The sequence below is a fragment of the Myodes glareolus genome, chromosome 7 (genome assembly GCF_982192425.1).
Source record: "Myodes glareolus chromosome 7, mMyoGla1.1, whole genome shotgun sequence".
Taxonomy (NCBI): domain Eukaryota; kingdom Metazoa; phylum Chordata; class Mammalia; order Rodentia; family Cricetidae; genus Myodes; species Myodes glareolus.
The window spans coordinates 63,165,480-63,193,031 of record NC_142032.1 but is presented as its reverse complement, the minus strand read 5'-3'; the positions used below and the strand labels follow the sequence as shown (position 1 = coordinate 63,193,031).

General features: G+C 49.1%; 3 protein-coding genes across 4 annotated transcripts; 1 reads left to right on the top strand and 2 right to left on the bottom strand.

Annotated features, from left to right (window-relative positions):
- Positions 1-12,010: 12,010 nt before the first annotated feature.
- On the top strand, positions 12,011-18,494 carry Pgghg (protein-glucosylgalactosylhydroxylysine glucosidase). Of its 2 annotated transcripts, none has more exons than XR_015738407.1 (14): positions 12,011-12,195; positions 12,859-13,139; positions 13,598-13,808; positions 13,884-14,319; positions 15,449-15,568; positions 15,749-15,880; positions 16,049-16,160; positions 16,265-16,337; positions 16,427-16,563; positions 16,692-16,825; positions 16,919-17,014; positions 17,147-17,244; positions 17,353-17,523; positions 17,600-18,494. XR_015738407.1 is itself a non-coding variant. In XM_087908295.1 (14 exons), exons 2-14 carry the CDS (start codon positions 12,884-12,886, stop codon positions 17,653-17,655), a joined length of 2,073 nt encoding a protein of 690 aa, XP_087764421.1. In that variant the 5' UTR covers positions 12,016-12,195; positions 12,859-12,883; the 3' UTR covers positions 17,656-18,494. The 2 variants fall into 2 exon arrangements, 1 of the variants encoding a protein (XP_087764421.1); XM_087908295.1 differs by having other exon boundaries at positions 12,016-12,195; positions 17,312-17,523.
- A 1,501-nt stretch (positions 18,495-19,995) lies between these two features.
- Positions 19,996-21,727, bottom strand: Ifitm5 (interferon induced transmembrane protein 5). Its single transcript, XM_048458117.3, has 2 exons — positions 21,012-21,727; positions 19,996-20,464 (listed from the first exon to the last, which is right to left on the bottom strand). Exons 1-2 carry the CDS (start codon positions 21,201-21,203, stop codon positions 20,252-20,254), a joined length of 405 nt encoding a protein of 134 aa, XP_048314074.1. The 5' UTR covers positions 21,204-21,727; the 3' UTR covers positions 19,996-20,251.
- Positions 21,728-24,836: 3,109 nt separating this feature from the next.
- LOC125415877 (interferon-induced transmembrane protein 2) lies at positions 24,837-25,932 on the bottom strand. Its single transcript, XM_048458464.3, has 2 exons — positions 25,603-25,932; positions 24,837-25,149 (listed from the first exon to the last, which is right to left on the bottom strand). The coding sequence occupies exons 1-2, from the start codon at positions 25,846-25,848 to the stop codon at positions 24,961-24,963; spliced, it is 435 nt and encodes a 144-aa protein (XP_048314421.1). The 5' UTR covers positions 25,849-25,932; the 3' UTR covers positions 24,837-24,960.
- Between the last annotated feature and the right edge of the window lie 1,620 nt (positions 25,933-27,552).

Here is a 27,552-nt window from a genome sequence, read left to right as displayed (position 1 = left end):
GCAATATTGTTCCCCTCTGAAATCTCTTGAGCTGGACCTCTACATTCTAAATTGTTCTTAGTACTACTGACTTTCAGGGTCTGATTAGAATGGCCCTTTAAGCTGTACTTAAAGCACCCAATCATTGTTCTAGTCTAAAGTTCCAAAGTCTTCCACATTCTAAAACCCAACATGGTCAGGTTCTTGGAAGCAAAATCCTGTTCCTGGTACCAACTTCTATGTTAGTTACTTTTCTGTTGCTGTAACAAAATAAAAACAAAAAACTAAAAACAGAATCGAAGGCAACTTAAGGAAGACAGTGTTTATTTTTGCTTGCAGTTTCAGAGGAATAAGAGTCCCTCAGCGCAGGGAGGCAGAGCAGCAATTGTCAGGCACAGTGGCAGGGACAGAATGCTGAGAGCTCATATTGTCACAGGCTAGCATGAAGTAGAGAGAGGAAGTGGGGCAAAGATGTAATCTCTTAAAGCTCACCCAGTGACATGCATCTTCCAGCAAGACTGCACCTCCTAAACCTTCCCAAACAGTGTCACAAACTAGGATCCAAACGTTCCAATACCTGAGTCTGTAGGGAACATTTCTTTCTGTTTGTTGCTTGGTTGGATCTTTAGGTTTTGTTTGGTTGGTTTGGTTTGGGGTCTTTTTCGAGACAGGGTTTCTCTGTGGCATAGTCCTGGCTATCCTGGAACTCACTCTGTAGACCAGACTGGCCTCAAACTCAAAGAGAGTCCCTGCCTCTGCCTCCTGAGTGCTGGGATTAAAGGCACATTCTGCCACTACCCAGCTGGGGAACGTTTGTAATCAAAATCACTACAGCTGCCTTCCTGGAGCTGTATCTGGACCTAGCAGAGAGACAGACAATAAGTACATAGATGATACAATGAATATCATTCAGTAAATATGTGATACATAAATATATAATATGTAAATATGTATGATGTATAATCATAGATATGTATTAATACATAAACAATGGTTAATATCAATCTAATACAAGAACAAAATACAGTTATATATAGTATATAATACATTAAATGTATGTCTAAAACATGCAATAATTAGGGGTGTGATACATCAATTGCATGTGAAATACACAAATATAATAAAGTGTGATACAGACAGTATATACATACATAGACACACATGTTATAGATTAACACATAACATAATATAATAAGTATGTGCAGAAAGATGGGGAAATTGAGAAAGCATGAAAAGAAAAAGAGGACTTGAGTTCTAGTTTGTATTTTCTACTGTTGAGAGTTGAGACTTTCTTCTTTCTTTATTTTGGTTTTATGAGACAGTGTCTATGTGACCCTGGATACACTAGAACTCACTATGTAGACCAGGCTACCTCAAACTCACAGAGATCCACCTATGTACCACTATGCCTGGCTAAAGGATCAAGATTTTCAATACAACTGCTCAAATAAACGTCACCTACAAAGACAGTATTTCTGTTCTTAAGACATCTCAAATTAGAAATGTGTTTCCTGAGTCTGGAGAGATGGTTCAGTGGTTAAGAGCTTGGGCTGTATGGGTGCTGGGGATTTGAGCTCGGGTCCTAATGCTTGTAGAGCAAGCACTTTACCCACTGAGACATCTCTCCTACACTCTCAAATAAGAATTTCGTAAACAAGTGCAATATGCTTTCTTAGGGACAGAACGTTTATAAGTTGTTTCATTTTGTCTTAAGGCCCAGGGTCTCATATACCCCAGGCTGGCCTCCAACTTGCTGTGTAGAAGATGACTTTGAACTTCCGATCTTCCTTGTACCTCTACACCAACGTGATTACAACGTGATTACAAACTGTGTGGTTTAATCAGTGCTACAGAGTAAGCCTGTGACTTGGCACATGCTATGCAACCAGTCTGTGACCCTTTGTTTTGTTTTTTTTTTTCCTTTTGTTTTGAAGACAGGGTCTCGCTATGTAGCTCTGGCTATCCTAGAACTCACTCTGTAGACCAGGCTGGCCTCAAATTCAATGTCAGCCATCTCTCTCCCATAGAACTGAACAATGTACCTCATAAACCACCTTACAAACTCAGTTACAAAAGGAAATTCTATAAGAGAATGAGTAAACCAGCTCACATTATTTTTATTTAACTTTTAAACTTTACTTAATCTTTAACTTTGTTTAAACTTTGAACCTGGCTATAAATTATATCCTTTGAGCAATGTAATTTCAAAAGCTGCAAAATCATACATAGCTGTAGGAAGCCACCTGGAGGCACAGGTGGTCCTGCAGTTTGGAGGTATACCTGGCTTAGCCACGTGGGGCTGAGCACCCTTGCCTGCACCCTTGCTTGCACATGCTCAGACCAGCAGAATGGCATTAACCAATCAGGACAGCGTTCAAGCCTCTCCACCGTTTAAAAGCAGCTGCCTCTGGGCTCTACTTCCGCTCTCTCTAAGCTTTCTCTTGTCCCTGCTCTATCTTCCCTTCCCCCAATTTTCCTCAATCAAATGCTCCGAATAAAGACGTGACCAGGGAAGGAATTCTCGTTTTTAGTGGCGTTCATTCCTGCTGGTCAGGATGCGCGTCGCACATAGCTACTGCCAGTGTTAACTGAGAATCTGGAGGTCCTATTCTGGAGCCTCAGTACCCTGAGAAGAGGACTCTAAAGCGGACTAGAGAACTCTTCGGCTAAGGATTTGAGAGAACATCAACAGGGCAAGTGTTTTATTCGTATGGGTTCTTCAGAGGGACAGAGCTGATAGAAAAAAAAAAATATATATATATATATATATATATATATATATATATGTATATGGGATTTATTAGAGCGGTCTCCTCAACCTTCCCAAAAAGTACCACCAACTGGGACCCAAGTCTTCAAATACCTGAATCTCTGGAGGCATTTCCCATTAAAACTACCACATCTGCCTTCCTGGAGCTTGTGTTCTGGACCTAGCAAAGAGACAGACAATAAGTTCACAAATGATAAATGAATATCATCCAGTAAATATGTGACATATAATATGTAAGTACGTGTGATATATGTGCATGATACAGGAACCTGTATCACATAAATACATACCATGTTTCATGTACACCTGTATTACATAGATATTTACCGTGTTTTGTGTATCATGGCTGTGGTCCAGCTAGTCTAACAATGGTTGTCTCCTGATGGAAAGGTCAAGAATCTGTTCATTGTTCCGTCCATGAGGCTGCATGTCTCTGCTGGTGTTCAGTCTGTGTTGGAATCCTGAAGAAGTAGGCTCTAATACCAGCTAATTACCATGTCCTTTTATGTAGGCTGCCACCAGATGGTGTGGCTCAGATTTAAGGTGGGTGTTCTTACCTCACATATCCCTGATTCAGGATGGGGTTCCCACCCCGCATGATCCAATCATGAAAAACTCTCACAAGTGTGCCCGGTTGCTTAGGTTTCAGTGGATTCCAGATGTGGTCAAACTGACAACCAAGATTAGCTATCTCAGCAGGCAAGCTGTAAACCTTATAGGAAAGGGGAGACGGAGAAAAGAAAGTCAATCTTTTTTATCTTAGGGTTCAAGAGAGCAGGCAGGTGCAGCAATGGAGGTCAGCAAGCAGCAGGGCAAAGGGCAGTGGAGATGGGATGGAAGGGGTGTTGATGGGGATGGGAGAAGGCGGGAAATGGATGCCTTCAGCAAAAGAGGAGAATATCCAGAGGGTCAAGGAAGGAGACAGTCAAGTTAGGGAAGGCCAGTGCGACTGCTCGGTGGGTAAAGGCACTCGTCAAGTCTTCCCATCGGTGTTAGACCCCTGGAACCCACATGGTGGAAGGAGACAACCAGCTCCCACAGGTTGTCCTCTGGCTGCATGAACACACTCAAGTGCGTGTCCACGCACACATGCTAAATAAACCAGTGTACAAATTTTTAGTCAAAATGGGGCCAGAAAAATGGTCAACATCCTCATAAGAATATATGTGAAGGCAAAAGCACAAATGCACATGAAATAAAAATAAATACAAAAAAGAAAAATAAAGCAAACAAATAAACGAACCTTCTGGTCAATAGAATAGAATCTTTGACCCAGAGAGTGATCTAACATTCCAGTTGGGCTGTGTCATTCTCTCCACCAGGCCCAGAATGGCAGGTTCCTCTTAAGATATAAGACAGACCAAATAATAAGTCATTTATGGAACCGAATAGAAGACCCGGGTATCAATCCACACATCTCCGAACACCTGATTTTTGACAAAGAAGCAAAAAATATCAAATGGAAAAAAGAAAGCATATTTAACAAGTGGTGCTGGCACAACTGGATATCAACATATAGAAGAATGAAAATAGACCCATATCTATCACCATGCACAAAACTCAAGTCCAAATGGATCAAAGACCTCAACATAAAACCAGTCAATTGAACCTTATAAAAGAGAAAGTGGGAAGTACACTTGAATGCATTGGCACAGGAAACCACTTCCTAAATATAACCCCAGTAGCACAGACACTGAGAGAAACAATTAATAAATGGGACCTCCTGGAACTGAAAAGCTTCTATAAAGCAAAGGACACAGTTAACAAGACAAAATGACAGCTTACAGAATGGGAAAAGATCTTCACTAACCCCATATCAGTAAGAGGTCTAATCTCCAAAACATACAAAGAACTCAAGAAATTGGTCACCAAAAGAGCACATAATCCAATAGAAAAAAAAAAACTGGAGTACAGATCTAAACAGAGAACTCTCAACAGAGGAATCTAAAATGGCTGAAAGACACTTAAGGAAGTGTTCAACATCCTTAGTCATCAGAGAAATACAAATCAAAACAACTCGATAGGCTGGAGAGGTGGCTCAGTGGTTAAGAGCAGTGGCTGCTCTTCCAGAGGTCCTGAGTTCAATTCCCAGTAACCATATGGTGGCTCACAACCACCCATCTGGTGCCCTCTTCTGGCCTGCAGGCAGACATACAGACAGAACACTGTATACATAATAAATAAATATTTAAAAAAAAAACTCTGAGATTCCATCTTACACCTATAAGAATGGCCAAGATCAAAAACACTGATGACAACTTATGCTGGAGAGGTTGTGGAGAAAAGGGAACACTTCTGCATTGCTGGTGGGAATACAAGCTGGTACAACCCCTTTGGATGTCAGCGTGGCAATTTCTCAGAAAATTGGGAAACAACCTTCCTCAAGACCCAGTAATACCACTTTTGGGTATATATCCAAAGGATGCTCAATCGTGCCACAAGGACATGTACTTAACTATGTTCATAGAAGCTTTGTTTATCATAGCCAGAATCTAGAAACAATCTAAATGCCCCTTGATCGAAGAATGGATAAGGAAAATGTGGCACATGTACACAATGGTGTACTACACAGCAGAAAAAAAATAATGACATCTTGAATTTTGCAGGAAAATGGATGGAGCTAGAAAACATTATTTTGGAGTGAGGTAACCCAGACACAGAAAGACAATTATCACATGTCCTCACTCATAGGTGGTTTTTAAACATAAAGCAAAGAAAGCCAGCCTACAAACCACAATCCCAGAGAACTTAGACAACAATGAGGACACTAAGAGAGACTTACATAGATCTGATCTACATGGGAAGCAGAAAGTAGAAAAAGACAAGCTCTCCTGAGTAAATTGGGAGCATGGGGACCTTGGGGGAGGATTGAAGCGGGGAGGGGAGAGGCAGGGAGGGGAGCAGAGAAAAATGCAGAGCTCAATAAAAAGGGGAAAAAAAGTGATTTAACGGGATACTGTATTTCCTCCCCAGAATCCCTGTCTGCAGTGCAGTAGCTTAGAGGCCACAGCAATTTAGGGGTATATGTCAACCCGGTCTTCTGAATTATTCAGAAAAGCATAGTGACCCTTCCTTTTCTTCCATCTCTTTTTAAGCACATTTTCCTTAATACCTTGGACTTCCCACACAAACACACAATGTTTTGGACTTTCTCTGAAGCATTTCACCCTGCTCTGTGGTTGCTTGTCAGCCGTGTGTCTAACCTCCATGCCCGTATAAACGGCAAGGCTTTTTGTCCTCAGCTCTTGTGTCTACCTCCGCTGGGTAGCAGCTGCTGAGGTTTGCAGCTGACCTGACCTGGGGTTTTCTTTTAAACTCTGATAAAATTGTCCTTGACCATCTATTTGAATCTATTCTCCCCCCACACACATACCTCTTTTTCTCTCTCTTTGGTTTTTTGAGACACAATTTTTCTATGCGGCCTTGGCTGTCTTGGAGATCACTCTGTAGACCAGGCTGGCCTCAAACTCACAGAGATCTCCCTGCTCTGCCTCTCCAGTGCTAGAAATAACGGCGACCACCACCACAGCTCAGCTGAGTCTATTCTCAGATTCTTTTATTAGTGAGACTAAGAAACTCAAAAGCTGGGACTGGAGAGATGACTAGGCAGTTGAGAGCCCATGTTGCTCTGGCAGGGCACCCAGGTTCAGTTGCCAGCACTCATGTGATGACTCATAACTATCTATAACTCCATTTCCAGAGGATTCAAAACCCTGTCCTGGCCGCCATAGGTACTGCACACACATGGTGTGCGGACATACATGCGGATAGAACACTCAGACACATATAATAGAAAGAACGAAAATTCAAGACAGAAATAGAAATCCCCTTTCTACCAGAAACTCCACAGCCACCATAAGTGGCACAAACCCAGGTTGAGAGTGGATCTCAACCCTCACCCAGGAGCTTCTTTCTAAGTAGGTGAATGTACGGGGTTCAGGAAAGAAACCAAAAGTAAAGCTCTGTGGGTGAAAAGGGAAAAGTTTGTTCCAAATTACCATAAACAGAGAAAGTGGGAGTGGGGCTGCGTCTCCAGGGTTCTAAGGGAAGGAAGGGGTACCTGGGAGGAAGGAAGCCTGTGAGCTGGTGTGAGAGGCTTTGAAGTGCAGAACAGGCGCTCAGAGGCCCTTGATATGCTAATAGCCACCACAGGTATATGTGGGTGGAAGAGTCAGGCATCCCCACCCCACCTTTGCCCAAGATAAAGATTCCTTTTAGCAAGTAGGAACTATCTTCTTAAGTCACTGAGGGAATGCTGGCTAAATGCCAGACTTGGGAGGGGTGGGGTGGGATTTCTCGGGACCTGACAAAGGAGGACTTGGCACAAAACCACAGCTAGTCAAAATGAAGAGAATGACTGTTGGATGCAGAGCCACTGACACATGAATAGCGTAACAACATGGTGCGGGGGCAAGGCTGGCTGTGGTAGGGGACAACATGGCAGCCTAAAGATCTGTACAATTCCAACACAGATGACATCCAAACATAGATAGGGAAAGCTCACGGGGCTCCTCCCCTAGATGGAGCTATAATCCATTAACAACTGCCGAAAAACGGAGAATTAGTCTTCCCCTGGGACAAGCCTCAGTGTGACATGGGAAAAAACAAACAAACAAGCAAAATACCTCTAAACAATTCCATGGCAGTCTGGTTAAAGCAAGCTGTATTTAGAACTGGCCGACCAGCAACCTCTCCCATAGTCGAGATTTCAGAGAGTACTCCTTCACTGGTTTTTGAGGTCCCTTTTATGGGGAAAGGTTAGGGTTGATAGAAAACAGCTGTTGGGATAATTGGCTGTTAGAAGAGGCAATAAAAATAAGAGCAAGGAAACATCCTGTGGAAGGGGAGCCATCAAAGTGTCTGGGAAGACACATTTTAGTAAGGCAAAGGGCAATCTTCTGTCACAGGTTCAGGAATTTAGCAAGGAAAAAGGGTGGGCATACATCATGGGGTCACAAGTTCTGCAAAGGTTGAAAAATGGATTTGCAGATGCTCAGTGGTTAAGAGCGCTGCTTGCTCTTCCAAAGGTCCTGAGTTCAATTCCCAACAACAACATGGTGGCTCACAGCCATCTGTAATGAGATCTGGTGCCCTCTTCTGGCATACAGGCAGAATACTGAATAAATAAATAAATCTTTTTTTTTTTTAAAAAAAGGAAGGAATAAAGAAAGTTGGAAGCCTAAGAAAGCAGTCTGTCAGCAGGTTTCTCAGTAGTTTAAGGATTAACCATTAACAGTGGGTTACTTTGCTTTACAACCCATAGCTCTGTCTGCAAGGCTGGAGCAGCCCTCCTCTGCAAACTGAAGGTCCCTCTGCAAACTGAGGGTCAACTTTAGATAACTCCCCAGCTACTCATGACCAGCATCTGATGTGAGCTAAGCTAACTTTTAAATGATGGGATGATGTGACTTTTTGGTTGTGCATTGTCCAATACCCTTCCCTGCTATGCAAAACTGGCAGTATCAGGGGAGTATAGAACTTTGGTAAACACCATCAGGAAATGCCAGAGGGAAACAAGAGGCTAAATACAAACACTAGTTTAAAACAAAACCAAAAAAAAAAAAAAGCAATTTCTGAGTTTTACCTTGAGATTGTAAAAATTCTTTTGTTCATACCTAATGCTTGCTTCTTGCTATAAAAAGGGGGGCGTTGAGCAGCTCCCCGTGGTCACAGTTCCAGAAGCCCATCCCCTGGCTGTGGTCACAGCTACAGCTGACAAGCTTTGTGTGCCCCATGGCAATTTCTTTTATTTTCCTGAAATAAAGTTTGTTTCTGGTTTAATAGACTTTGGTGGTCTGGCCCCCATCATTGCCCACCTGTGCCCAGACCCAAAAATTACTATGCTTAAGAGAGCCATGAAACAAAAATGCCTCTCTTCTACATGCCCCTTGCCCAAGGACAGATAGTTCCTGAAATGCTGGAGGCTATCATTTCCGGGAGATAACAAGTCATAGGCTTTCACTCCCGGGGAAGTTTGCTTGACCTATCTGCACCCAATGTGCTTTTAATCACATATGGGCAGGAGGCTCTCAAGCAGGAAATATAACAAGGTGTATGCTTGTCTGTGATTGGAGTTACAGCAGGAGGTATGCTTGCTCCTGACTGGGCCTGATGGGAAATGTAATGAATTGTGGATTTTCCTTCTTAAGTCCTTGCAAAATTTGATTCGGGTCCATTTTCTGGAGAACCAGATATGGACCTGGCCAAAGTCCATCCACCTGGCCAGTATTTAATTAAAGATTGCTTCCAATTTTGCTTTAAATTGTGATAGTGGTTTTATTCTTAATTGGTGGATTTATATCAACACTGAACAGACTCAACAGGTTGTGTTTCTATATTTATTCATGTATATGTATGTGTAACAACAATGGCTAAAAAGAGGCCCCGTGAATTTGGGAGGGGCATATGTGGGAGGAGTAAGACAGAAAATAGAAATGACGCAATTGTATTTTAATTAGCCAAAAATAAATAATAGCTGGGCAGTGGTGGCACACACCTTTAATCTCAGCACTGGGGTGGCAGAGGCAGGCAGATCTCTGTGAGTTTGAAGCCAGCCTGGTCTACAGCGCGAGTTCCAGGACAGCCAGAGCAACACGCAGAGAAACCCTGCCTTGAAAAACCAAAGCAAACAAACAAACAAATAAATAAAAAGCTAGGTGTGTCGGATCTAATGAGAGTTTACCAAGGCCAGATGGACCGTGACTGAACGAGCATGTGATCCAACCAGATTCTCTGAATGTGGCCGGATTTTCTGAATGTGGCTGGCCTGCAGTCTTTCCGAGAAGCCATTGGCAATGACACTGGGACTGGTTTCCTCTGCATATACAGGATTTTTGGGATCCAGTCTGTTTGGATGCTCACCTTCCTGGACCTGGAGTGAGGGGGGAGGAACTTGGACTTCCCACAGGGCAGGAGACCCTGACTTCCCTTGGGGACAAAGAGGGAGGAGGAGAGGGAGGGGGGGAGTGGGAGGGCGTTGGGAGGAGGGGCGTAAATGGAAACTTTTTATAATTTAATAAAATTACTAAAAAAAAAAAAAAAAGCTAGGTGTGGTGGTGTACATCTTTAATTCCAGCACTCAGGGGGAAGAAGTAGTTGAATCTCTGTGAGTTTTGAGGTTAGCTTGGTTTTCTTTTCTTTTTTTTTTTTTTAAGATTTAGTTATTAGTTATATACAGCATGTTTTCCTGCACACCAGAAGAGGGCATCAGATCTCATCACAGATGGTTGTGAGCCACCATGTTGTTGTTGGGAATTGAACTCAGGACCTCTGGAAAAGCAGTCAGAGCTCTTAACCTCTGAGCCATCTCTCCAGCCCCCTTAGCTTGGTTTTCATAGCAAGTTCCAGGCCAACCACTCAAAAAATAAAATAAAAATAAAAGAGTTTCTCTAAATAGGGGAACCAGCCTAAGGGAACACCAGCCTAAGAGGGAAGGGCACCCAGCCTTTCACAGCCAACTGGCTTCTTTCACAGGCTGGCTCTGATGAAGCTGTTTTCAGACTCTGCTCTCCTGCCACAGGCGGTCACTTGGCATGTCTCTTTCTGACCTCTACTGTCTCTATCCAAACGTGCTGCCACATTGACTTGTCCTGAAATTCTTTTCTGCAGTAACTGAAGGACCTCACTTTACCTGGGTGGTGGTCTCTAAGATGGAACTGGGCCTCCCAGGCCTAACACTGGGCTTTGTCTCCTGACAGCCACTGATAGTCATTGCTGCTATAGGTTGGGGAGGGCAGCAAAGTGCAGGAAGGGCTGGAGAGACTAAAGCTAAGGACTTCTGACTAATAAAGGCTCTGGGGAGATTTTCAAAGAGAAGGGAGAAAGAAAGGGAATATGTGAGGGAAGGGAGTAGCTTGGAAAACATCAGATACTAAAGAAGCCTGAATGGAAAATGAAAAATGAAGAGTTGACAGCTGATATGATTTGGTGGGAGAGGAACCTTGGCGGGCCTAGAGGCCACGCGGCGGGGAGAGACAGACACACCAGGCAGTTTCTCTGTCTCTCTCTCTCTTTTTCTCCTTTTCTGCCACTCCTGTCCCCAGAGGCCGGTCTCTTCCCTCCCCTCTTCCCCTTTCTTCCCCTTTTCCATTCCCTTTCTCTTGATAAAACTTCCCATGGAAGTTCTGTCTGCCTGGTATGTCGGTCTGTCTGTCTCTTATCCCCTGGAGGGCCCCTTGGCCTGCCAAGGTCTCTCTCCAGCCAAAGGATGTCAGCAGCTCCTCCGAAGGGCTGAGAAGAAAGTTTTATTGTAGATGAGGAGGAGAGTTCAGTCAGAGGCATCGGGAAGGGTCCGACTGAAGTGGGCCAGCAGAATAAACCGGGACATGACTGGAGAGCACATGACAACCAAGAGACCAAGACAGCTCGGAGCCAAAATGTCTGGGTTAGATGGGAATTAGAGAAGCTGGGAAACAGAAGGGAAGAGAAGGGGCTAGAGAGGTCTAAGATGGGGGTGGGGTATGTCAGTCAGGATTACTCGGCACAGATACTTAAGGGTAGAGACTGGGGGAGCCCAGAGGCTAGCATAGACCTTGATATGCTAATAGGCACCGTGGTCTTAAATTAATGGAGGAGCCATAGCTCCTTTGGCCATAGCTAAGGGGAGTGACTCCATTTAGCAGATGAGACCGATCTTCTCAAGTTCCTGAGGCTTTTGTCTAAATGCCAGACTTTGGGAAAATGAATTTCTTGGGACCTAACAGGTGGTGCCTGTACAATAGGAGAGGGTGGGTAACGGATTGGAAAAGTAAGGCATGCAAAAAGTATTTAGGGTGCAGTCAGGTGATATAGCCAGCTGCAAACCTCTGGTTAAACAGGGCTGTGACCTAACCCTCCTCGCTGGGTGGCACTGGAGTAGCAGGAGTCTCTACCGTGGGTCCAGGAGGCCTGGTCTTGACACCAACCATTGGTGGCAGTGGGTTGTTGGTGGAGCGGGGACAAGGTAAACAGACTTTGATCTGGGCATCTGGACAGCAGAAACAGATTCTGGAGCAAGTGAAGCCCAGGCTCTGACTGAACTGGTGCACACAAACACGGAGTCTGGGGCAGAGCAGGAAACTGAGAGGCGGACAAGATAGGCCCAGGTCCTGCCAGGAAAGCAGGCAGATGGCGATCAAAAGGGTGGGGTCCTCAGCAAAGGGAAGGGCAGTCCAAGAAGACAGATCGGTGTCCTTTATAGTAACTAAACGTCACTGTAGAGAGGGATCTCAGGCCCCACCTGCTCTTGCACACGTTTTAGAGCCAAAGCTGATCCCAATTCTAGTACGATTTGACTCAGGGCACTCGCCCCAGAGACCACAACATTTTCCCCAGGTTCCGCCTAGAGTCAGCCCCGCCCACCTGCCACGCGGTAGGGTCGCTTCTCCTTCCTCCCGCCAGGCGCTGCTAGCACGGAGCCCACAGAGCCTTCTTACCTCGGGGCTCGCACTGCCTGGAGTTGGACTGCGGTGAGTTACTAAACTGCCCGTCCCCGCCTCCCCTGCCCACCCCACCCCTTTCCCCAACCGGCCCTCACCCTCTTCCACCAAATACTCTAAAAAATTCACTTTCGTCGATCCTTCACTCCCATGTCTTCCGTCCTTGTCGGTCAACGAGCTACCCTCCTCTCCGCCCCCACCCCACCCCCCACACTGACTTCCTCTTTCCTTTCCCCAACCAAGTTTCGCTCCTTCTCAGTTAGGGCCCTCCGGCCACCACCACTCCCATCACTGTCCTCCACCACATCCGGTTCCTCCTCTCCCACCCCAATGCCCCCCCCCTCCCCACCACAGCTCCTGATTCCTCTGCTTCCACTGTCCGGCCTCAGGAAGCTTCCTATTTGCACTCTCAGCTCTTCCTACCTCGGGAAGATGGGTCAGGACCTCGCGAGAGGGAGACCTTTTGCGGGTGCTGAGGCAGCTGGTTTGCAAATTCAGTTGCATTCCTCTTGAGTTAAGGGTGTGTTCTCGGTGCAACTCCTAAGTGGAGGCTTTATAAATACTGCTCCCCTAAGCTAGCCCCTCACGCCCGTCACCGTCTATGGGGATCGTCCAAGTTCCTTGTAGACTTGAGGGTCTACCGCCGTCTTCAGAGGGAAGCCCAGCTAGTTACTGTCATCTCGCCTTCCCCAGGCCACTTGGACTGAGACAGCTTTCCATGGACAATTCTGAAGATGACCCGACCATATTCAGTACTCACTGTCTGCCCGGTGACCCCAGGTTCTGGGCCACAGTAACCAATTCATACCTGGGTACACGTGTGTATCATGACGTTATACATGTGAATGGTGTGTACAACGGAGCTGGAGGGAACACTCACCGGGCAATTCTGCCCAGTCCCATCAATGTCCAGCTGAAGGCCCCTGCAGGAACAGAACCGCTGGCTGAGACCTTTGCCCTGGATACTAACACAGGTTAGCTGCCACCAATCCTGGTTAAGCCATTGCTCTGGGTGAGAGGGATCTACCCACTTGTCCATGAAATCTCACAAGGGAAGGGACCACAAAAGCCAGTATGTAATTGAGGCCCGTAATCTCAACACTGGGGAAGCAGAGACAAGAATATGGAACATTGGAGGACAGCCTCGGGTTCATAACAAGATCCATCTCAAAAATAAGTAAATAAATGGCCTTTAATTTGAGAGGAAAAAAATAAGCATAAAAAGCTGCCTCCCAAAATGAGGTCTCTGTGGTTTGTCTTGCTTTTTTTTCATCTGGGTGGGCCCGCTACACAGTGGGAAGAGGCAACCTGAGATCTGAGGGACCCCACTCCTAGCCCAGGAGGGTCATGGTGCTCCGTGGTATGGGAGTCCACAGCTTTAAGTCCGTCTGAGATCTTCCCCAGGATGACTGAGCCTCCCAACCCTCCCTAGGTTCCTTCCTGCACACCCTGGAAGGCCCCAGCTTCCGGGCTTCCCAATGCATCTATGCTCACCGTGTGTTACCCCATGTCCTGGCCTTCAGCGTGTCCATTGCACGCTTGACTACAGGGAACAAGCCCATCAAGGTGCTGCTACAGGCATCCTTCTCCCCAGAAAGTCCAGACCTGGATCTACATGTCGGGCCTGACTTCCAGGGAGCCCGGTAAGGAGCTCATTGGGTGGATCTAGGTCCCCCAGAGAGGGAGTCCTTTCCTGAGACTCGGTGATGCTCTTGCAGGTACCTCCATGGCCACACACTCACCCCTGAGCAGCTGGGAGAGCCACAGCAGGAAGTACACATGCTGTGGATGCCAGTGCCCCCAGTCTTGACCCTTGCAGAAGATGAGCAAGACAGGACCTGGGACTTTCTGACTGTGGTTGGTGGTAGCCAGGCTGAGGCCCAGGGCTGCTTTGCTGAGGCCCTGCAGCTGCAGACCAGGGGCAGTCTGTATACAGTCCATGCAGACGCCTGGGCCCAGCTCTGGGCCAGCTGTGGCCTAGATGTGGCTGGACCCCTGGCCCTGCGCCAGGCCCTCCGTGGTTCTCTCTACTACCTGCTCAGTGAGCTTCCCCAGCCTGGCACCCAAGGATCAATCAGCCATGGGCTTAGCCCTGGAGGCCTCTCTAATGGGAGTCAGGAGGAGAGCTACTGGGGCCATATCTTCTGGGATCAGGTACACCCTGCACTGGTTACACAGGAAGAACTGCATGCTAACATCTTGGGCATTGCCTTTACACTACCTGAGCTCAAGACTGTAGAAAACATGGGGGTGGGCTGGAAAGATAAATCAGCAGTTAAGAGCAGTGACTGTTCTTCCTATGGTCCTGAGTTCAGTTCTCAACAACCACATGGTGGCTCATAACCATCTGTTATAAGATCTGGTGCCCTCTTCTGACCTCCAGGTATACATGCAGGCAGAATACTATACATAAAAAAAAATCAATCTTTTTTTCAAAAGCAAATATTTTATTTAAAAAAAAATGGGAGCTATAGACAGAAGGGCTTCCTGGAAGAGATAGTTTCTCAGAAGAAAGGTGTGTAGGAATTTGGCAGAAAAGAGTGGCGCGGGTTAGAGCAACAGAAGTTGTGGAAGGCGGAGGCTGTGTGGTGTTTGAAGGCAGAGGAGCCTCACTGAGGTGGGAAGAACAGCAGGCCAGTACCACCAGAGCCCCGGAGTGAGCTGGGTACAAGCCTGGAGCTTAGCAGTGGACGCAGGAAGCCATAGGGACCTTTTAGAGGAATGACAGGGGTGGAGCTACAGTCCGGAGAGATCTGGCAGGAATAGCTGGGTGATGGAAGCAAGGGCTGGAGGGGTCAAGGATGTAGCATGTGGGGTTCAGTGGCCACTGGCTGAGGAAATATTGCGGGAGAAGACTCAAGGCCATGTCTGCATCTGACCGCTGGTGAAGGCTGTGCCCATTTGGCAGATGAAGCCAAAGGAAGCTGAGGTCAGGCAGCCGGAGAATGCAGAGTAAGCTCTCCCTAGAGGCCTGAGCCCTGATGCAGACTAGAGCCCTTAGCATCTCCTGATACTTCCTGGACTGAGAACCAGAACTCTGGGCTGTCTAAGCTGGAGAAATAACACTGGAGTGGGCAAGCAAGGGAGGCCCCGGGTGGGTCTGGGTGAGCATGAGAGGAGGAACTCAGAGAGAGAGAGGCAGAGGGATTGCCAAAGGGTAGGTGGGGGAGGAAGCCCCAGCTGTCTTCTTTGCTGTGTGCTGGCTGGAAGCCTTGGCGGGGTGGAATGTGCAGTAAGGGAGGTATGGACTTCTATTTAACCCCAGAATGGTTCCTCCTCTCAGGACCTCTGGATGTTCCCAAATATTCTGATGTTCAACCCAGAGGCTGCTAGGGCCATCCTGGAGTACAGAGTCCGAACACTGGGAGGGGCCCTGAAGAATGCCCAGAACCTAGGCTACCAGGTAACGGGGCCTGGGTACCATCCCATAGGGTCCCTGCCCCAGGGTCTTCCCGGTGCCATTCAGTGACCACCAGACCCCTAAGCCTCCTCTTTCCTTTCCACCACAAAGGACTGCACCTCTTGTAGGACTGGACTGGCCTTCCAGGCCAAGACCTGACCATTGCATCCTCTTTCCTCCCAGGGAGCCAAGTTCGCTTGGGAAAGTGCAAGCACTGGGCTGGAGGTCTGCCCTGAGGACATTTATGGGATCCAGGAGGTCCACGTGAATGGAGCCGTGGTGCTGGCCTTCCAGCTGTACTACCACTGCACTCAGGTGAGGCATCACTGTGTCCCATGTGTGCCCACGCACCTCTTGAGGCCATGACCCTGGGAAGATGTGTGAAGAGAAAGCATTGCTTTCTGGGTGTTCGGAAGGTCGGCACCAGCCATTCACAGTGGCCCTCTTGTACACCCGGTCCTTTACCCCGCTCTCCCTCTCCAGGACCTGCAGCTCTTCCAAGAGGCTGGTGGCTGGGATGTGGTCAGCGCGGTAGCTGAGTTTTGGTGCAGCCGTGTAGAATGGAGCCCCCAGGAGAAGATGTACCACCTGAAAGGTGAGGACTAGGGAGCACAGGGGCCAGCGTGGCATGGACTGCCACCATGGAAGGGCGTGTCCTGAGCCCCTACACTAACTGTCATGGTGGCCCCCTGTGACCAGGAGTCATGCCGCCTGATGAATACCACTCAGGAGTCAACAACTCTGTGTACACCAACGTCCTGGTCCAGAACAGGTCAGACAGAAGGCATCCCCTTCCCTAGCCCAGCACAGCAGACAGGGCCCAGTCAGAAGCTGTGCAACTGTGGCTTGTACCCTCCCCAGCCTGCACTTCGCTGCTGCATTGGCCAAGGACCTGGGTCTGTCTGTCCCCAACCAGTGGCTGGAGGTGGCAGATAAGATCAAGGTGCCATTTGACTCTGAGCAGAACTTCCACCCTGAGTTTGACGGCTATGAGCGAGGTGAGTGGTACTGAGTCCTTCAAGGGCCCTTCTGATTGGTCACCTCCCCCTCCATACTCACCCTGTAACACCCTCATCCCTTTGACCAAGAACCCATCCCTATCCTGCTGCCCCTCCCCCCAAATCAGGAGAAGAAGTGAAACAGGCAGATGTTGTGCTCCTGGGATACCCAGTTCCCTTTCCCCTGACACCCGACATCCGAAGGAAAAATCTGGAGATTTATGAGCCTGTGACATCCCCCCAGGGCCCTGCAATGACTTGGGTGAGGAGCCTGGTGGGTAGTCTTACCCTACTGTCCTCCCCTTCCTTCCCACATGGTGAGTCTAACTGCTTCATATCTGGATCCTGACCTCAGAGTATGTTTGCTGTGGGCTGGATGGAGCTGAGGGACCCCTCAAGGGCCCAGGTCCTCCTGAGCAAGAGCTTCATCAATGCCACCGAGCCCTTTAAGGTCAGCCTGGCTTCTGCCCACCACCCACTGCCTCCCTCTTCTCCCTCTGTGGTAGTCTCAGTGGGGGAAGGGTCCTGCTGAGGCTGGACCCACGTCCCAGCCTCATGTCCCAGCCGCTCTTGCTGCCTGCAGGTGTGGACGGAGAATGCGGATGGGTCTGGCGCAGTGAACTTCTTGACGGGCATGGGGGGCTTTCTGCAGGCGGCACTCTTCGGGTGCACAGGATTCAGGTGAGTGCAGTGACCAGCGGCGAATTCCCACTTGTCCCAACCCCCTTCACACAGCTCTCCCTCACAGGATCACTGAGGCAGGTGTGACCTTTGACCCCCTGTGTCCAGACCTGATCTCCAGAGTGTCTGTCTCTGGCATCTCCTACCTGGGGAACAAGTTCAACTTCACCTTTTCCAAGGACACGGTGACACTTGAGGTCACAGTCCGTGCAGAACCCTGGGCGCCCCTGCTAGAAGCTGAGCTGTGGCCATCGATGACCCGGCTCCCCCTGCCACCAGGTAAGGAAAAGCCTTTGGGTTCTGTGGCGCAGAAGTCTTGGTGCATGCCCTAAAGGATTAACCCTCTCTTTTGTAGGACATAAGGTCTGCTTTCCCCACTCAGCTGGCCGGATACAAAAATCATCCTCCTAGCTGTCCAGAAATTCCAACTCTTCAGTGTTTCCTGAAAGGAACCCCCTTTCAGTACCTCTGGGACACTTTTGGACCCTCAGCTGCATTCCCCACCCACACAGTCTCTCAATCTGGATCCAGGCCTAAGCCATTAGGGTTATTGGGCGTTCCCTCTGCATCTTCCCCTTCCTCCTTCCTCTCCTTACCCTCTCCTGTACTGGGTTGTCTATCTAGAGCTTCATACATTCCTTGCTTTGAGGCTGACCCCAGCACCCAACCCTTCAGCTCCCCATTTTGCTGTCTCCCTAATCCTTAACTTCCTTGCTCACCTCTGGTCTCTGATCTGCTCTGGTCAAAGAGCTGGGTGGGGAATGGTCAGCAGTCCTGCTGAGGAGGTGGCCAGCAGGTGGGTCATGGAATCAGGGGCTTAGCTACCCAAATAAGAGCTTCCTGTGGCATGCAGTTGGGACCACGCCGGACTGGTCAAGTTCTCAAGAGTTTGTGGCTTTGAGCTTCCTCTTCTTTGACTCCTCTTGACGTCAGTTGGTGTCTAGTATAGCGGGCTAGGGTGAAAGCCGTTAACCATGGGAGAAGGAAGACGGCACTGTCACCAGAGGGTGCAGTAGATGAACATCAGAGCAAGACCACCAAGTTCCTGGCTGGCAACCAGAGAAACTGGAGTCAAATGAGCCGAGAAGCTGCCCAGGTTTTGCTTCTAACCCTCAGTTCCTGGCATACTTTTATCAGTGTTTCCCTCAGAACAAGGTGCATAGAACAGGGCCAGGATCCTGGTAAAAACCTGTGCCCCTCTACCAAACCAGCTTGGCTAATTAAAGTCAGTGGGGGCAAAAGCTCCTGAAGTCGGGTGTGTGATGGATTCATGTCCCTTTGCATCTGGGGCTGAATAGGGATGTGGTTACAAACCTCAGCGGCAAGGTGGGGCCCTTGCATCTTCCTCCACCTTTTTTACGGTAGGCCAGGGCGTTATCTGGCAGAAGTGGGTGTTCATCGTTGCCTCAAAGCCAGGACTGGGCATGGGCATCAGCAGGTTGGTTGGTGACAGTGCCCCCAAAGACTAGATGTAACCCAGTACCTGGGTGTGCGTAAGAGTAAGTGGTCACTTCTGTGCATGTGTTATGGTAAGCTTCTGGGGCCTTGAGGGTGACAGAATTGTAGGCTGACATAGCAGATCGGGTCTGAGTAGCCTGGGGCAGGGGAAGCTGTTGCTGATGTCCCACTGGCTTGACCACACACTCTGTCCTCGGCACCGGGGCACAAACCAAGCAATCCTTTCCCAAATTATATACGGAGGCTGGCAAAATATCCTAGGCTTGGGGACATCTATCCAGTTACAGATAAGTCCCTGTAGCCTGCAGGAGTTGGCCTTTTCTTCAACTAGACCAGGGGCTCATGGTCAGTACATTGTCTCTATCTTTGTCAAAGCACAGCCCCACTGTCCTTGTCCCTTGTCCACAGTAGGATTAGTGCCCAGCACTAACTTCATCTCCATTCCCAAACACAGGTCATCATCATATGGCCCTATCTTCAGGGGTTGACTTGGCAAAGTCAGTAGCCTAGAGCTCCTCAGGGCCCGCTTTTGGCTATAGGCGTGTAACTGTGGGGAGCTGCCTCTGGTCTCTGAGTAGGATAGCTCAGCAGAAGCCTCCAGCCTAGAAAGAACTGGCTGGGAGGAGGGGCTCCTGGGGAGGAAGGGGGCCTGGGTGGAGTACTCAACCCCTGAGCCTACTTTTGGTTAAGAGCTATGCAGTTAGCTTGCTCTGTCATAGGCTGGCCACAGTGAGAAACGTGTGGGGTGGAGGGGCTCATTGCAGCCTCATCAGGGGTATGTCCTTGTGTCTGCTGAATCTAGTGTGGGAGCCAGGGGCATATGACACAAAGGAAAAATAACAGGAGAACATGCACCTGGCACCACTGGAGGCTCAGAGTTATCCATGCCCACTGCCTGTCTGCCTCTGAACACAGGCGAGCGAAAGAGAAGGCTGGAGTCCAGTGTCCAGTCCCACATAGGAAATGGACCCTACCTACCTTCCCCACAGCCTCTACTGACCCAGGACAAAAGAAGACCACTGTGGCGTATGAGGACTCGGGGCACACCCTCACATGTTCTGGGACACAGCCCATCAAACCACAGGGTAGTAGGAATCAAAGGCCCGAGTTCCCGAACTTCATCCTAAAATACTTAGGCTCCTCCACCCCAGAAGCCACAGGCTGCCCCATATCCAAGCCAAAGCAGTAGTCAGGGGCAGCCAAGCAGACAGAATCAGATGACTGGGAGTTGGCCAGAGGATCTGGTGCTGGGTCTTCCTACATAACTACCACCAAGAAGGAGGAACCCACACGTTTCTGGAATCTGCCACCTTTAATCATGAATGGAGGCGCAGCCTGGTAAGTGGGGGAAACCGGGCAAAGTCAGGTACTGAGGACCCTCTAGGTTAGAGGTAAAGTCTAAGGGGTCTGAGTGGGTCAGTGTCGAATACACATGGTGGACAAGAGGGTAGCCTCTGGGGTCATGGTTGGGCAGGGACCAAGGTACTGTGGTAGGCTCTAACTCCCAGGAGCTGGTGTTGGGCACCTGGGTTCAGTGACCTTGGAACTCTCAGTTATAGTCCTCGTCATCAAACTTGGTGGTGAAGAAAGCCGCAGAGTCTTTGGCCAGCCGGGACAGGTGCAAGGCTCCGGTCACCACCAGCCCGAGGAGCAACAATGGGGGTACCAATGTCCACATTGCCGCCAGGATGTTGTAGCATTTAGCTTTGGAGCCATAGTGCCTCGCAGCCTCCAGGTCCCCAGCTATCTTCTGGTCTCGGGCCTGCAGAGCCAAAATGTTACACGTTCTGGTCCCCCTTCATAAGGGACCAGAGACCACCCAGAGCAACTGTAGGGCACAGGCTGGACTCCAGAGGGGCATGGCTTGAGGAGATATCCCGCTGGGCTGGGCCTATAGTCTCCCAGCTTGGCACAGTTTGGCTCTTGGCAGGGTCCTGAGTCATGACGGCCCCAGCCTAAAGGCTACAGATAAAGAATCAGTGGCCATTGTGGGCCAGCAGCGTCCTTGGGAGCCTCCTGTGGGAGAAGAGGCTTAGGAAACCAAGAACTCCATCCCATTCAGGAGCTATAGAGGGAATCCTCTATGTGCAACCTTTAAGGACTTTCCCCTTTTGGGGGGACTTTATAGCCATGCCTGTGAACAGTGCATTCGCCCATTAATGGATAAGTTCCCATGGTCCCCAAACTTGATGAGGGACAGAGGCTGTACTAACACACCCCTTCGAATACGTTTCTTTTGAATCCCTACCCCTGCCCCACACTCGCATATTCTCCCTCCCCAGCCCTTCCCCGTAAGCCTTGAAGCTAACCTTGACCGAGTGGACCAGCGCCAGGAAACCGAGGCAGCACAGGTTCAGATAGACGGTGCTGAAGACTGACCACAGGAGATGGTCTCGTGGCATAGGGCCCGGTGTTCCCATGGAGAGGGCCGTGTGGGCAGCAGCATCAGCCTTGCGGGATGATGGAGCCCGGGGGTCCTCACGGGGATAGGAAGTGTCCATGGGTTCCAGCGCCGTGTCTTCCTAGCTGAGGCTTGTGCTCTCTGAGTACCACCAGGCTTGCTTATAGCCCGACGCTACCCTCCCTAGCTGGCCAGCCCCACCCGCTATATATAACACAAATTACAGCCTCGGCCTGCCAAGTAGTGTGGCCCGCCCTTGCACCCCAGCATCCCCCACCCCTCGCAAAAGACCCCATCAAAGGCCACCGCGTCACATGGGCAGAGGCTGCGGACCACCCACCAGAGTGCCCCCTGCAGTCCCGACTATCCAGAAGGCTGCTCCAGGCCGCTGGGTGCAAACAGTTCCATGGTGGACCCTGAGGATGCCTCAGTTCGAGGGGGCAGCCAGGGCTCCCTCCTCAGGACCAGAGCTGCATATACCATAGCACAAACGGGAGAGCAAACGCGTACTTGCTGGAGGTGAATGCTAAGAAGAAAAGAGCAGGCAGAAAGGAATAAGGAAGGAGACTGCCCCGTCCCACCACAGACTACAAGAAGCCCCTCCCCGCTCCCTGTGATAGGCATTCCCTCCAGCTAGCTCCTGGGCCTGTTAGAGATACCCTTCCCAATCTTAAAATTTGAGTGGAATAGTAAAGGGGACTTCAGGATCTTCCCAGCTCAAAAACGTTAGCTCTTCCGCCACACCTCCACTGCCCAGCCTTCCTCAGGTATGCAGGCCAAGAGCCTGGGTCACTCTTGCCCATGCCACTAGGATCACTAGACACCCACCAAGCAAGCAGTGTTGGGGCCTGCAGGAGAGTCTGAGTGTGTGACCTGAAGCAGGGAGACCTCAGTGGACAGGGAAGATGACTGGCAGGGACCTAATCAGAGCATCTGACTCTCAGATGACTCTCTCCAAGGTCCCTTGTCCTTTGGTCTCCTCCAGCCCGGGGGCCGGGAAGATGAGTGATGTTACTATCCCAGGCCTATTCCTCCACCACCAAGTACCTGTCCACCAGTGCCCTGGTCTTCCCTGCCTTAGCAGCCACTGCTTTGGCAGTACTATTTCTACCTTGTTTCTGCAAGTTCTGTTAATCTCAGAGACTTCTTTTTAAATATTCATTGTTACGATTTTGAATTATGGATGCGGGGGTGGGTATGTGGATATGAGTGCAGGTGCCCGCGAAGGCCAGTAGTGCCAGACTTCTAGAGCTGGCGTTACAGGTAGCGGTGAGCTGCCCCATGTGGGTGCTAGGAATCAAGCTCACAGACATCTCTTCAGAAGACAGATCCTGCCTTCTAGTCCTGCCGTGTCCTCCCTGTATGGTTAACTAGATAAGATACAGGGAAAGCAAGAGGCCAACTGCGGTGGCTGGGCTGCCAAAAACCACAGGGCACGTGACTACTCAGAAAAAACAAACTGACCAGATGATCACTACCTACCCTTTCCTTCATTATAATAACATTTTCATAGCAGCAAAGTTGCAAAATCTGCTCTCATTAGCATAAGGACCAAAGAGAAAGCAGATTCCATTAGAGGAAAACTCCTGACCTCCCAGGAGTTTCCCCCCTTTCACCCCCACCTTCACGTGTGAATAATCAGTCCACTTCCCCCTTAAAAGTTTAGTCATAGGCCAGGAATGTTAATCTCAGGACTCAGACAGAGCGGGTGGATCTCTGTGAGTTCCTGGTCAGCCTGGTCTACATAGTCCTAGGCCAGCCAGAACCGTTATCTTAAGAAAATATATATATATATAAATCATAATTAATTTTATCCAAAGCAGGCAGTGGTGGTGTACACCTTTAATCCCAGCCCTTTGGAATGTTTCCAGCCCTTTGGAGACCCAGATATTGGATGTGACTTGTCTTCCCGAATGGCTATGCGCTGAGCAGGTGAGCTCTCTTCCCACGGGCTTCTCAGATTCTAGTTGACTCCTTCCTATGGACAGTAATCCTCAGTCTGGGCTCGCAACTGTTCTGTCTTCTTGTCGAACCAACACCCAACTCCTGTGGTTCTTTCTGCCATGGGAAGGAAAGGCGTCCCTCACCCTGGAAGACTCTCACCAGCTTTGAGTCAAGAATTCCAACATAATTAACATTGTCTGAAGACCTTTCTCCTTTCCTAACTGTATTTTAATCTTTCTTTCTTTCTTTCTTTCTTTCTTTCTTTCTTTCTTATTTGTTTATTTATTTATTTATCTATTTATTTATTCTTTCGAGACAGGGTTTCTCTGTAGCTTTGAAGCCTGTCCTGGAACTAGCTCTTGTAGACCAGGCTGGCCTCAAACTCACAGAGATCCGCCTGCCTCTGCCTCCCGAGTGCTGGGATTAAAAGAATACGCCACCACCACCAACTGTCTGCTTCTCCCTTTCCAACTATAAACCTGCCATTGTCTAGGAATCTCATCAGAAACCCTGTGCCATCCTAAGGGCTCCTGGTTTTATCTTGTCAGCATGTGGTCCCATCCAAAGTACCTTAGGGTCACTGTATAGCCTCAGGACTAGAGGGGGAAAGAGACCCTTAGAATCCTGTTAAGCAATTGAAATTCCAAAACCTTCCAAAATCCCACATACAATCACCATCAAGACACCTAGCAGTGTCACCTGAGAAGTCCACACACTCACTCTTGGGCGTGCTTTACATTTTACCCTGGGCACCTTCCCATTATGAATAAACTCCAGCTTCTTCCTACTGACTTGTGAAACTCTCTTCTGTGTCAAAACTATGCTGAGATCTCTAAAAGAGTAAGGGAACTCCGCAGACTTGCAGGCCACAGCTGGCTCCTTCCCAGCTGCTCTTATTTACCTCTATTTAAAAACTGTACTTCCTGTTTAAAAAAAAGAAAGAGAAAGGGAAGGAGAAAAGAAAGAAAACAGGCCTTCCCCTTGCTGAAGCCACACAGTGCCCTCCCAGTAGCACCTCTCCATTAGGGCTCACTAACTCCTGGGATTTTGGGATACATTCAAATCATCGTGGTGGTTGGGGAAGCAAAGAGCTATTGGTAGAACGACAGTCCTTGGAAACCCAGCCTGATTTCCAGGGACCAGGCTTGGGTAAGCAGAAAGGGGTATCTTTTAGAAGGAACTCGTGGGATGCCGTGTAACATGTCAGTACCAAGGGAGACAGCATCCACTCCGGGTGAAGTGGAAATATAGGCTCTGTGAGCCCTGCAGAATTCACTGTCTTTCGGCCTTCCCTACTGTTTGGAGACCGCGAGAGGCATTCTTGAATCCCCGCCTGTATATATCTGAATGCTGTGTGCGGGACAAGGAAAGAGCGAAGGGTACCAAACTCCACAGCAGTAGCTGACTAACTAGTGTACAGGTCTGCCCAAGGAGTCTGAGGTCATATCCAAGAGGCCACCATGGATCAAGGACACAGTTTATCTTGGCTAGAGGCTTCTTTTCCCTTAAGGTAAGGGTGTCTGGGTGTCTTTCTCTCCTGAAGCCTCCTCTGCTCAGGGCTCTGAACCCTTCCTGCGCACCCCGGGACACGGTGTCGGGGTTGGATGATACTTAGATGGATCCCCTTTGTCTGGAACAGCCAAAAACCGACACAGGGTGCTAGTCAGGGGCTGCCCACTCAGGAGACCAGAAGCCTGCTAAGTCAAGGACACTCTGTGCGCTCCTGAGACAGGCAGGCTGCAGGACTAGCTCAGCACAGAAACAGAGAACAGAAACTCACAGCCAGAGCTGTTGTCATGTGCACTTTATTGAATCCACTGTGGACAGATGCAGGAAGGTACCATTTGCATACGCGTAGGGTAAAGGAAGGGTCACGGGGCGGGCAGCTGTGGACTGTGGAGCGCAGGGCAGGACTAGAATCCAGAATGTGGCATTCTCTGAGAAAAGGCTTGAAAGACAGCCACAGAGGTGGTGGAGACAATGATGATGCAGATAATAACCATTAGGATGCTGAAGATCAGAGAGCTGATATTCAGGCATTTGGCAGTGGAGGCGTAGGCCTGGGCTCCAATCATATCACCCACCATCTTCCTGTCCCTGGACTGGAGGAAACCAGACGTAAGAGGTCCGCCCTGAGAGCCAGGTGCTCTGATCCATTTCCCCCATGTCCCCCCTGCCCACTGCAGCCTCCCTCCGTTAGGCCAGGGAACGGCCTCTCTTTTCATGTACACAAACTCAAACGATGGGGCAGGCCCCAGTACTGATGCACACCCCACTTTCCATACAGCTTAGACCCCAGTCTGCAGGGTGAAGGACATTTCAGGAACGGGGTGGGGAAAGTCTGGCCCCAGAATCCCCAGGCAGCTTCATCTTATCGAACTATAGGAAAGTCTCCAGACGGACAGACACACAAACAGGAAGTGTACACACAAACTTACTCTCTGACACAAAGGACCCCCTCACACACACGCACATCTTGGTGCCATCTGAGTAGATGAAGCTTCAGGCTCCCACACACCCCCTCACACTGTCTCTGCCACCCCCACCACACTCACCTTCACAGAGTAGGCATAGGCAATGAAACCCAGGCAACAGACGTTCAAGAAGAGGGCATTGAACAGGGACCAGACCACATGGTCAGGCACAGAGACCTCTCTGGGCATGTTGATCACGGTGGTTCTCACCACAGCTGAGTTATGGGGTTCCCCCAGTTCAGTCACCCCATACTCCTCTTTGATTGTCTCATAGCTTGGGGGAAGTCCGGCATTGGTGCTCAAGAAGACTTGGGAATTATGGCTCATGGTACTGACTCGAACAATCGCCCCGTCTGGAGGATGGCTGCAGCTACCCTGGCTCTGTGGGCCCGCCCTTTCTCTAGGAGTTTCCTTTTCCTGTTGGTGGGTTTGTCTCTAGAAGGCCTTACTGTAGGGAATTGGCTAGGTACCAAAGGGGGCGGCACTAAAGACTCGAGGATCAAATTACTTCAGCTGTTAAGGTACAGAGACAGACAAACTTCCTGGGGTCATGACTTGTACTAGGGACAAAACTTGTCCCAAGGTCTCCACCTCCTGCTTAGAATTGGAGTTCTGAAACTTTCCCTAGGCCTGCAAGTCTCCCCAGCCCAGAAAAATAGTTGCAGCACCTCACTGTGCCTGTGCAGAGCCACAGCCAAACCAAACCCAAACAAACCTCCACCCTCACACCCCTTGAACATCCCCAAGCCCAGCCTCACTGCCTGGGCCTCCTCTAATGAAATCCATGCCTCCCCCACCACCCCCACCCCATCCCTGGCCCAAACAAGCTGTTGCAGAGGCTGGGGAGTACTGCCGTCAGTGGAGGAGGGAGGAGCCTTCCAGTCCAGGGCCTGGATGCTCCTGGCTTAGCTGAAGAAGGAAAATTCCAGTCACTTGGCTGCAGCCTGAGAGCTTATGGAAGGCAGATGTTTCCCTGCTAGTTGTGAAGCAGTTATTGCTAACGTGAAGCCTGTAGAACAGCCACACGGACACCCCACCCCCAGCCCCCTTTATCCCCCTCCCCGCCCTGAGTAACTGTCAGAATCAAGGTAAATTCCTTTGTGGTGAAGGGCACAACAAATCATTTGTCACTGTAACCTATTCAGCAACCACACATTTTTCCCCCCAAGCTGCATCTTGCAGGGCAGGGTAGATGTAGGAGCAGATTAATAAACCTAACTCCCGAGCGCCTGTTCACTGCTGGATGTGCAACCTGAGAGACTCAAAAGCTGGCGCAGGGTATAGGTCTGTAATCCCAGTACTTGAGAGATGTGGGCAGAAGGATCCGTTCAAGGTCATCCTCGCCTACATGAAACCAGCCAGGGCTACATGAAATCTTTCCTCAAATAAATGAATAAATAAGAAGTAAGAAAAATTTAGAAATGTCCCAAAGGGGTGGGGGAATGAGCATTTCTTCTAAAATATGCACAATGGCAACAGGCTCCATATACTTGGTATCAAAAAATGTTGATGGGGGCTGAAGAGATGACTCAGGGGTTGAGAACATTGGCTGCTCTTCCAAAGGTCCTGAGTTCAATTCCTGGCAACCACATGGTGACCCACAACCATCTGTAATGAGATGTGGTGCCCTCTTCTGGCATGTAGGCATACATGCAGGCAGAACACTGTATACATAATAAATAAATAAAACTTTAAAAAAGAAAAGAAAAGAAAATGCAGATCAAAGCCCCAATGTCAAACTGCTCGTATCCACTAGATGTGCTAGGGAAAAGCAGATAGCCATTATGTTTTAGAAGCAAAGAAACCAGAACTATGACACCGCAGGCTTTGCAGGCAGTGGGCAGATCTCTTCTACAACCCAAGGTCCCACTTCTGTGTCTGTCAGAATGAAAACATGTCTACGTGTGGACTGTATATCCCACATCTACAGCAGCAATAGAAATTAAATGTCTATCAACTGACAAATGGAACAAATGGGAAAATCCAGAAAATAGAGTCATTGGGCCACAAAATGAAAGCCTGGGTATATGC

Coding starts and splice junctions, on each gene's coding strand:
- Pgghg (XM_087908295.1), top strand. CDS start 12,884: ATGGACAATTCTGAAGATGACCCGACCATATTCAGTACTCACTGTCTG. Junction 17,015..17,146: donor ATGCCACCGAGCCCTTTAAG/GTCAGCCTGGCT, acceptor TGCTGCCTGCAG/GTGTGGACGGAGAATGCGGA. Junction 17,245..17,311: donor TTCGGGTGCACAGGATTCAG/GTGAGTGCAGTG, acceptor TCTCCCTCACAG/GATCACTGAGGCAGGTGTGA.
- Ifitm5 (XM_048458117.3), bottom strand. CDS start 21,203: ATGGACACTTCCTATCCCCGTGAGGACCCCCGGGCTCCATCATCCCGC. Junction 20,465..21,011: donor CGCTGGTCCACTCGGTCAAG/GTTAGCTTCAAG, acceptor TTGGCTCTGCAG/GCCCGAGACCAGAAGATAGC.
- LOC125415877 (XM_048458464.3), bottom strand. CDS start 25,848: ATGAGCCATAATTCCCAAGTCTTCTTGAGCACCAATGCCGGACTTCCC. Junction 25,150..25,602: donor CCTATGCCTACTCTGTGAAG/GTGAGTGTGGTG, acceptor GGTTTCCTCCAG/TCCAGGGACAGGAAGATGGT.